This window comes from Aedes aegypti, chromosome 3, assembly GCF_002204515.2.
Source record: "Aedes aegypti strain LVP_AGWG chromosome 3, AaegL5.0 Primary Assembly, whole genome shotgun sequence".
Classification (NCBI taxonomy): Eukaryota; Metazoa; Arthropoda; class Insecta; order Diptera; family Culicidae; genus Aedes; species Aedes aegypti.
In genome coordinates, this window is record NC_035109.1 from 10,682,464 (window position 1) to 10,693,689 (window position 11,226).

At 39.0% G+C, this 11,226-nt stretch overlaps 1 protein-coding gene across 1 annotated transcript in view; it reads left to right on the top strand.

Moving 5' to 3' along the window:
• The first annotated feature begins 1,445 nt into the window (after window positions 1–1,445).
• The window catches only part of LOC5572840 (T-complex protein 1 subunit gamma), a 10,535-nt gene continuing 754 nt past the window's right edge, over window positions 1,446–11,226 (top strand). Inside the window, exons 1-4 of the mRNA XM_001660545.2 lie at window positions 1,446–1,633; window positions 1,698–1,759; window positions 1,838–2,439; window positions 10,680–11,226. The exon at window positions 10,680–11,226 is cut by the window's right edge and continues 754 nt beyond it. Of these exons, the coding sequence (XP_001660595.1) occupies window positions 1,600–1,633; window positions 1,698–1,759; window positions 1,838–2,439; window positions 10,680–11,226 (1,245 nt within the window). The 5' untranslated portion in view covers window positions 1,446–1,599. The remainder of the gene's footprint in view (window positions 1,634–1,697; window positions 1,760–1,837; window positions 2,440–10,679) is intronic.

Genomic DNA, 11,226 nt, shown 5'->3' on the forward strand with positions numbered 1-11,226 from the left:
AAACAACCACAATTTGAGCTGTTTTATTAAGCGAGAGTATTTCCTGAAATCCATAAATACGTTCACCCGCCACCCAAGGTCTTGCAAAAGAAGCTCAAAAAAAAAACAAGTAGTATTTGATCTTTGAATTAATTGTTTTGACACCAAATTTGTCGTAAAGTTTTTAAAACCCGTTCGAGAAGTTCTGGCTTGTAGTTTGCAGTCGGTCGTATTCACCGTCTGCTCAGAAAGGGAAACTATGCCGAGCGTGTTGGTGCCGGTGCTCCCGTTTATCTGTCCGCCGTGATGGAATATATGGCTGCTGAAGTTCTCGAGTTGGCAGGAAACGCCGCCCGGGATAACAAGAAGTCCAGAATCATCCCACGTCACTTACAGCTGGCCATTCGGAACGATGAGGAACTAAACAAACTCTTGTCCGGAGTGACTATTGCTCAGGGAGGTGTGCTGCCGAACATACAGGCCGTGCTGCTACCCAAGAAAACCGAGAAGAAGGCTTAAAATCATCTGTCTTTATCGAATAACACTTATTCACGCTGTTCAGTTTAAAGCTAAGTATGCTGTTCCGCTCAAGAAAAGTAAAGAAATTCCTTGACTGAAAGGGTCAAGAAATTTCCTACAGAGAGCCCCCTTTGAAGTGACATTTCTTCTCAACTGCGTACTGCGATCAGAAAAAAGTGATTTTCTTGACCATTTCTTGGGAGAAATTTTGCACGCATCGAGATAGGCGATTCCTTTTCTTGTCAGTAGCAAACCGGCCTTAAGGAATATAGAGAACTAACAGGAATCAATCCTTAGTTCTATGACCGCTTATCCTAAACCTAAAATGGCAAAAATATACAGAAAATCAGCAATAACTTTAAAATAATCATTATGTGAAAAGAAATACTAATTTTTTGACGTGCCTTTGTGTCAACATAAAAAAAATCAAAACTGCATGAGCCTCTGTACGTGCCATAAATTCCTTTGTTCTTTTGACTTTTACTGTGCGCCGTGTGTTGGTGCTGTCTCGCTCACTCTCACAGGCAACTTGAAAACAGAGCGCACAGTAAAAGTCAAACGTTTTATGGCATGCATAGGCTCATAGTTTGCTTTGATTGAACTATAAAAAATATTATAGTGTACTCAAGGTACGTCAGAAAGGGGTGAATCAGAGATTATAGCAAGCTAGCGTAAAAAGCTGGATTAACTCGGGTGACATTCGGTTGATCCCTGTGTTATTCTTCCATAAGCGTCGGTGCAACAATCGACCAATTTTTCAACCAATTTAGTCGGCTGTTGAACTGTCAAATGTTTAATGGGGAAACAAACAAACAAACAAACAAAATTGGAGTTGATAATTTTATTAGTGTTCCCAACTTCGCCCTTTGCGAAAATAGGGCGGAATTTTCCAGAAGCCAACTCCGACACTACCAACCTGATGACGCCAAACTGTCATTTTTCCTTTTTATTTTCGTTCTTCGACTGTCAAACTCAATCCCGTTCGTTTTTTTCTGCGCTTGTTCTCGTGTTTCGCAGTGCTGCGTGCGGTGAAAAATCAAACGTGATCTCGTTCAGCTAGACTTGACCATCAGAGCCAGCAGAGAATTTTCCTAACGCAAAATGTACGCCCCACAGCAGCCTATTCTCGTTCTGAGTAAGTACCAGCCGTTGGTTTGATGATTGGGGAAGTGAAATTCATTGAAGGTGTCCGTTTTCAGGTCAGAACACAAAGCGTGAGAGCGGCCGAAAAGTGCAGCTGGAGAATATCAATGCCGGCAAGGTGAGTCACGGTCCCATAAGCTTTGAGTTTACGCCTCCGCGAACACGATGAGGTTAATTCTTTTCTTGTTTCCCGCAGACGATTGCTGATTTGATCCGCACCTGCTTGGGACCGCAGGCCATGTTGAAGATGCTGATGGATCCGATGGGAGGAATCGTCATGACCAACGATGGCAACGCAATCCTGCGGGAAATCACGGTTCAACATCCGGCCGCCAAGAGTATGATCGAAATTGCCAGAACTCAGGACGAGGAGGTGGGCGACGGAACCACTTCGGTGATTGTTTTGGCCGGGGAGATGTTGGCCGTGGCCGAACAGTTCCTGCAGCAGCAAATTCATCCCACAGTGATCATCCGGGCGTATCGGGAAGCCTTGGAGGATATGATCAAACTGCTGGAAACGGACGTCAGTATTCCGTTGGACAAAGCGGACAAGTCCAAGCTAGCCGAGGTGGTGAAATCTTGCGTTGGCACAAAGTTCATCGGACGTTGGTCGGATTTGGCGGTGAAAATTGCCCTGGATGCCGTGGAGACGGTTATGATGACCGAGAATGGACGCACCGAGATTGACATCAAGAAGTACGCCAAGGTGGAGAAGATTCCCGGCGGATCCATTGACGATTCGTGCGTGCTCCGGGGTGTCATGCTGAACAAGGATGTGACGCATCCCAAGATGAGAAGGTATGTTTGGATTAGGATTATGATTGAGGTTCCCAACCTTTTTGAAGCGCCCCTTCGAAATTCTACAAACATTTCGCCGACCCCTAAAAATTGGTTTTATCGAAATGAAAGTCCTTCAAAGATCTTATTATGTATCGACTGATATCTGTTGTAGTATCTGGCCTACGATCCATGGAAGCGTTCTAGAACTGAGATTGATAGAAACACAAGCGCCTTCGAAATTTTGCGAATGAATTTGTCAAGCTAATTGTGGGCTTCGTGGCCGTGCGGTTAGTGTTACCAATCATTTAGCCGCATCGAGTGAAGGGGTGTGGGTTCGATTACCGCTTCAGTCCGGAAAACTTTTCGTGTTTGATTCCATAATTATAACATTTGTTTTCCGAAGAGCTCTAAAGTAATACCCATAAAAAAGAAGGGAAACAGTGCTTCTCTTTCCAATCTATGGCCCATAAGTATACTGAGTTCTTTATCTAATTTTTTTGAAAAACTGCAAAATACAAATTACTAAATTTGTTACTAATAATGTTCTTTTGCATCCGCTTCAATCTGGATTTCGTCAAAATCACAGTACAAATTCAGCTTTAATCGAAGTTCAAATAACTGCTCCGGTTATAAAGTAGAGGGATTGCTGTTTTACTTCTAATCGATTTTGCTAAAGCATTTCAAAGCAAATCACTCCAAATTGGTAAATAAGTTTTCCTTGTAATGCTGTTAAATTAATCGAATCTTACTTGAATGAACGTTAACAAGCTGTTTTTTTACCGGTGTTTTATCTGAGTTCAGTTCTATTGAATCTGGTGTGCCTTAGGGCGAAGTAGGTCGTTTGCGAATTAAAGAAAGTCACTAGGGTTTGCACTGACATGGCTGAAACAGTATCAGCATGTTTTCTGCATGTAAGCGCAAGTAGTGATACTTTTCTGAATAAATATTACTTGAGATGGCTGATCACTTCGAAATTGCAAGCTGCAAAATCAACATGGCTGAAATAACGAATAACAGGCAATTCATGATTTAAAAAACATATTGACATGGTCAGAAAATAATCCATCATCTAAATCCATCAAAAACTAAAGCTTATATGACATTGCCTACATTGTAGGCTTAAAACCCGCCCGCTACTGACATAATTTTTCTTATTTTTCGATGGAAAAAGAGTACTGTTTTATGAAAAAATAAGAACATTTTGGAATAATTTTTACTTCAAATTTATGTTGAGCTGCATTTAGCCTAACTACAAAACGCTTAGACACAACTATGAAAATCAAATTGTTGAAATCCTTAACTCTGCGTCATTTTATATATTGGGATTTCTTGTTTAGTAATGCAAATCTTTTTTTTTCGTAAAATTTGGTGATTTATTGAAGTTTGACGGCGTGTGATTGGAATGAAATCCTTCAGTGAAGAAGTACGAACACGAAGGTTTTCCATAGTGAAAATAAGTGCCCGGCGAAGTAAGTCACTTAAGGCGGTAAGAAACTTGTGTTGGTGTGGCTCAGTCGATCGCTAAGCATTTCTTTCAAATCGTGTTCGTCCATGCTATTTCGGTGAAAAAGTGCAAAGTGGATAATTGAACTGAAGTTATTTACCGATATAAAGTAGTTTTAGTGCATTTTTGGTGTACAAGTGTAGAAACCATAACAGCTTTCACAAAATTACACTTGGATAATGAATCTATGTTGCTGGTAAGTTTTAATATCCGCCAGTGGCGCGGGAACTGGGTAGGACAGGTAGGACATGTACTACGCACGAAAACACCTGGGTAGGACAGTCAAAGGATTGTCCTACCCAAGATTCAACAAAAGAAACACGATCAACGTCGTAAGGTTTTTCATTGTATTCTCATGCCTAGTAATGTATGACATGGTTTGCAGTGCACATGACCTCCAAAAGTTCTGGATCGTGAGAAGAACGATTGAAATATCTGTAATGAACATCATCAATCAATCACTAACTGTAATAATTGCTACAAGAAACTTCTTTAACCGTTAGAAAAAACAGATAGAGCAATCTTCTATGCCATTTCTGAAATATTCAATTAATGGTTTCACAAGTATATCTACGACCAACCTTGTATAGTATGTTCTGGGACAATTTGCCGTGAAAATTGCTGAAAGTAATTCTTGATAAGTTTCTAGAGTATCTATTTCAACCAAAATGGTATCTAAAGCCTTTCTTTGTCCTTATTCTGCTTGCATTGAACCCGATGCAGAATTGTACAGGCTCCAAAGAAACTTTCAGATACTATAACGGGTTCAACAATCTCTTCAAAATTACGTCTCGGATTTCCCCAGAAAAAGCTTCAGGAATTATCATTATGATTTTATTTAAAATTCTTTCAAGGTCTTCCGCAGGGTTCTCTTCAAAATTTTTTCTAGAGATTTCTCTTCAAAAAAAATTCCTAAGAATTTGCTCTAGGAAGTTCTAAAGAAATCTAAAGCTACTACCTCCAGTAATTTTCTCAGGTATTACTTCGATTTTTTTTTTTCAAAACTATCCTAGAATTTCCTCCAGATATTTTTCACTAATCCTTCAACCGAATTATCCATTTGTTAGTCTTCTGCAAGATTTTCTCCATCTGTTCATGTGGATTCCTTCAAGAAATCATACATGTTTCCTTCCTGAAATCCAAAATTCCTTGAGAGCTTCTTCGAACAAATCTATTTGTTTTCTAGGATTTTTTCCAGTATTTCATCTAAGTATTACTCCTACAGTTTTACCAAACATGTCTTAAACAAGTTTCTAGAAAAATTCACATGAATTCTACAAAAGTTCATTCAAGTCTTCACACCAGTTTATACTACAGCAAATATTTACAAAAATTCCTCCCATTATTCCACAAATTTCTATACAGTTTCTGTCCAATGTTTTTTTTTCAGAAATTTCTTTAGAAAATGCTGCAGAACATTATCCCGAGACTCGATTGCTTTTTTTATAATCTTAGCAAAATTTATTTATGAGTCCAGGAGCTATTCCAGAGATCCTTGTACATCAAGGGTGATTTCAAAACTTACCCAAGTTTTGTCCGTGGTTTCTGTACAAGTAATTTTCAAAAATTTGGCGATTTTTTTCACCACTTAGACTTTAGTGATCTGAATTTCGTCTTCTTAAGATTTCGCCTTCGATTTCGCTGCCCCTTTTCGATCACCGCCGCCCATGTAATTATACTGATGTTCATGACAGTTTTCTCCGACCCGCTGAATGTTTACTATTTTTTCTTTGTTCTCGGCTCACCAGCTGGTCTTGTGTACACAACAAAACCAGCTGGTCCTCCGATGTTTAGGCTGTGAATCGTTTCACCAGTTCGTTTAACTATAAGTTAAAATTTGACACATCGATAGTTATTTTCCCCTCAAATGGTTAAATTGAACTTCGCGGTCGACGCATTTGAGCTTTGACAGTGGAGTAGTTATTTCAGAATAAAGATGATTAGTTATTCTCAAATTCAGGGGGACGGAAAATAACTTTCGCACTGTTAAGTTTAACCATGCTCCAGAGCAGGGTTATTTCTAATCGGAGGGGAATTAAATATCGAGCTGTCAAATTTCAACTAAAAGTTAAACTAATCGGTGAAACGGTTCACAGCCTTACAGTCATCGTCATTGTGCTCATGCTCCAGCTGATCGTGTTCTCGACCAGCTGGTAGTGACTGAAATCAAGGATGAAAGGTAGATGGTGTTTCAAAATGTACCATCAGTACATTATTGGCAGCTTCTAAATTTCGTCATGATAGTCTAATCATTCATGAAAATTACAATACCCCACCGATTTATTTTTCAGAAAAATTTTCTTGGCGTTTCCCTGGAGACATTCCGGGAAGAATTCCTGAAAAAAAAACTTTCGTTTTGACCGGGAAACTTGGAGGATGTCCCAGGGTAATCGATGGATGAATCACTGGAAAAAACTTTGAAAAGTTATGACTTTCTTGAAAAATATCTCGAGGAATTGGAGGAATTCAGATGATTTCTGCAATATTTTCTAGGGAAATTACATTTCTGTTCCAAAATCCAGATTATGAGAGAAATGTCTTCTCAGATGCTATGAAGAGTCAAACTCTTATCTCCTGGCTCATATTAGATTCAATTTTGTTTTCTTGGTCTCTTTTCGCTCTCTTTTTGATTTCTTTTATATCTCCTTTTGGCAAGAGGTCTTTTATTTCCTATTTTAAGGCACTCAGTCGCTACCAGCTGACATGAAATTAGGGGATTAGAAGCAAAGGAATGTCTGTGACAAAAACCTTATTTTGTGATAATCTACTATGATTTTTTTTCAGAAATTGTCATTTTATAAAAATTGTGTAGGAACCAAAGAAAAACAGTCTTCCTAGAATTATGCTTTTTTAGCTCAAAAGTCACCTGAAAATATCATTAGAACGCTTGGAAACAGAAGAATTTCCTCAACTCAACTCAACTGAAATCAAAACGAGCGAAATGTCACTTATACCGCTTTGTGTTTGAGCCCCTCAAATATAGTAACTTTCAATTTTCAGCCCAGGGTTAAAGTTTTTCTTAGCTTCACTGCACACATAAAAAATTTGCTAACGTTTGTCCTACCCATGGTTCCGAACGTGGACGCGCCTCTGATATCCGCCGTAGTTGAACATTTAAAGTTTGATACGACGAATAATAGCGCTTACGACGAACAGTAGAACAAAACCCTACATGATTATCAAACGTAAAACGCCTCGCTATCTTTACGACAAGCTCCAATTCGCGAGAAATTGGAATCGTTTATATCTATTCTTAAGTCAACTGCTATTTTTTATAGAGGTCCACAAGCACTGCCACGAATACCAACGCACGATCAATCTTACACGAGTCGATTTCCTCAGAATGAAAATGTATCGATGTTTGTTAGACGTCATTTGAGCTTTCGGTCAACGTCAGTCCAATAAGGAAGTGAATGCTTGTCAGCAATTCTGCTTATGTTTATTCTCACAGCAAACAAAGAAAATTTTGTCAACATTGCACTACTACGCAGGCAATTGGATTGGTCTATGGTTTCAAAAGGGGTTTACTTAGAGAACTTGAGCGCGTGCACTAGAACAATAATGATATCAATGGTTCAATCGCCGCGACTTGATGTGTCAGTGAATCATCGATTTGTTTTCGGCGAGAAGTAACGTACAAATAGATTGCCAGATTGTCCGGACGTGCCGGTCGTTTTACTGGCTTACGATCATCTTCTGCGGACTCTAAAATATATTTTTTAACATTCCGAACACATCAAAACCATAAAATTAACACCTTACAATCTTCTAGCCGTTTGTTTACAGTTGGACGGCCATAACTTTTACAAACATCATAATACATAAATTTCTACATACAACATACATACAAATATTTTCTGGTCATGTGTTGGTAATAGATTTCAGCTTAGTTATAATAGAGTTGTACGCCGTCTTAAAATTGGCAGTCTTTTTGTTTGTTTACAACATTATCATCGCCTCGTATCTTAATGTGAAAAGTTTCTGTTATTAATCTAGTGTAGCTATTTGTAACTTTGTCAAGTATTTTTGTCTTGTCAAAGTCGAAAATATGTCCTTCTTCTATGGTGTGTTGTGACAATCCTGTACTAGATATGTTATTTGTTTTTACATTATACTTATGTTGATTTAGACGTTTACACAAAAATTGACTTGTTTCACCAACGTACGATTTTTCACATGCATCACAAGGAATCTCATATACTACATTTATGTTTTTGTCTTTAGATATTTTGTCTTTAGTTTTTGTAAATAGTACATCTTTAATTTTGTCAACTGGTTTATAAGCCATCTTAAAGTCGTGTTGTCTTAGATATCTAGATAGCTTTTTACCTAGTCCTCAATATATGGTATCGTTATAAAATTGTTCGTAGCGTTTTCCTTGTCTTGTAGTGTATTGTACATTTTGTGTAGTCTTTCCCTAATAACTACGAGGAAACACGGGTAGTTGTTTCCTGTGAGAATTTGTTTAACCGTTTTCAACGTGTTTACCCGATACTTAGCATGAATTAACTTTAAGGCTCTATCTACTAGTGCTATTATTGTATTGTTTTTGTGTATGAAAGGACTAACAGAGGTAAAATCTAAATATCTACCGTCTGCATCTTTCGGGAACCACTCCGTTGTGATCGTGTTGTCTTCGCGCCGCAGAATCATGTCCAGACATTTCAGTTTTCCTTCTACTTCTAATTCAACAGTGAACTGCAGCCGTTGATGGAAGCCATTGAACACGTTCAAAATTGCCTCCACTTCCTCCTTTCGCGCACACAACAAACAATCATCCACGTACCGCTTCATTTCGATTATATGTTGATTTGTGCCTAAGTTTCTCAAACTTCAGAAGGTACAGAGATGTGGTATTGCGGAGCTTTATTTACATTGCAAAAACGAAGGATAGATTATCATTGTTTATCGTGTGCTAACATTCATCAGGAAAAAATAATATATATAATAATAAAGATGTATTCAGAGACCATTTTAAAGGATTTTTATGAGATTTCAAAGATTGATTCGGATATCCTGTATTCGAAATAGGAAAGTCCTCTATGTCCGGACACTTTTTGTTGTTTGGCGATGTTTCAAAATCTACATTAATTATACCGTTTGTGTATGTACAATCTAAAAAATTAACAATATTTTAAGTGAAAAATAGCATCAGAAAAAAAAAACTGTACAATTTATTTTTTATGGTGGGTTACAAAAAATCAAAAATCGTGTGCACTGAAATGTGTCATCTATGGCCGGACACCGTGTCCTCTATGATCGGACACAATGATCTGCACCATCAAAGTTTATACCAAATCCACAGAAAAGTCAAGGCAAAGACAAATGTCAAGGGGTGTTTCGTATGACAGCATATGCCTCGAGAGACGAACCAGCCAAGGGCTGAAAGTCTCTCTAATAAAGAAAATTCATTCATTCAGCATATGCCTCGTGAGGTCAATCTTTGCGATGAACAAAACTTTATTAAAAACGTCAGCCTTCTATCTGATCTGCATTGGCCGATTCGCTCCCAATACGACGATTCGTCCGGTGGGGTGTGCTGCTGTCGTCATGATGATGGTCGACGAGAGCAATGTCAAACTCATTCATAGTTTCAAAACATTCGGAACAAAATATTTATTTTCACCGCTTACTTCACTTATGTATGAAATTGAATGAGATCCAATGGTAGCGAATTCATTTATCTACCCAATGGTATTTTTAGAGACAGCGGAGAATGTCCCGAAGCGTGTTTTATTCAAGCGCAAAAATCGCTCAGGCGAAAGTTCCAATGAAACTAACCTCACATATCCTGGTTTTCCAACCTCAAACTAGTGCTCCTACCAGCCGGATCTCAATTTTTATGAAAGTAGTGCAATAATACAAAAAAACAAACGTATGTAGAACATAGAGAATGGGTATTCCTACCTTTTCCGCCTAACTGTTTCACTGTAAACCGTCTTATATCAGGAAAATAAAACATTTTTCCCCACAGCGGCATGTGATGGATGCGTGAAAAATCAAATCTCTCATCATCTGACTAGTTGCGCTACCAAAGTATAGATGGCTAACAGTATGTTGCGTTTTGCGATTGGGAGCGTATATACCTATAGGTATCCGATTCTGTTTTTGCACGGATTTTTTTTTTTACACGGCCGTGCGAAAAATTTCCATACATTTTTTTTTTTTGCCAAAACCTTATTTTTGCATGTTACGTCGAGAAATGGTGTTATTTACTTTTTTTGCACGGTTTTTGAAATTTTGAACTGAAAACTTTTTTTGCACGGTACGCATCCCCCGTGCAAAAACAGCATCGGGTGTAGTATAAGTTTGATATTTCTAACACTCATTAGCGTCGTCTAGTGATGAAATATAGGACTAACAGGGACTTACTGAGCATGCAGCACATAGTCCTTAATATAAGGAACAGGATCTTGGGATATATGTATATTGAAATAATTGTAACTCACTACTATCTCCTAGCTGTAGATTGTTCAACTAAGCGAACATGCAGTGTATAGTTATGTGGTATAGTCCTTGAACCAATAAGCAACTTTTCCGAGGACATCAATCTTCCAAATCATCAGAATACGGAATTTTTTCTGAACTGATGGCGCTCATGTAGTGAAATTCCCGAGTAATCAACGTGTAATGTAGTAGTAATTTTCCTGTGGCCAATCTTCATCGAGGAAACCTCGGACCACCGGTTGGGAAGACCTAGATTAGGATCTCTGTGAAATCAAGACTTATAATAATGTGCGTTTTTCCGTTCTAGGTATATTGAAAATCCTCGTATTGTTCTGCTGGATTGCCCCCTGGAGTACAAAAAAGGTGAAAGTCAGACAAACGTGGAAATCGTTGGCGATCAGGATTTCACCAAGCTGCTGCAAATCGAGGAAGAGCATGTGGCCAAGGTTTGCGCGGACATCATTGCTGTCAAGCCGGATGTTGTCTTCACCGAGAAGGGCGTTTCGGATCTGGCCCAGCACTTCCTGTTGAAGGCCGGTATTACCGCTATCCGTCGTCTGCGTAAGACCGATAACAACCGAGTTGCCCGCGCCTGTGGGGCTACCATTGTGAATCGCACGGAAGAACTCACGGAGAAGGATGTCGGAACCGGTGCCGGTCTGTTCGAGATCAAGAAACTGGGAGATGAATACTTCTGCTTCGTGACTCAGTGCGCTGATCCAAAGGCCTGTACCATTCTGCTGCGCGGTGCTTCCAAGGATGTGCTGAACGAAACGGAACGCAATCTTCAGGATGCTTTGCACGTTGCTCGAAATCTGATGCTGGAACCGAGACTGCTGCCAGGTGGTGGTGCA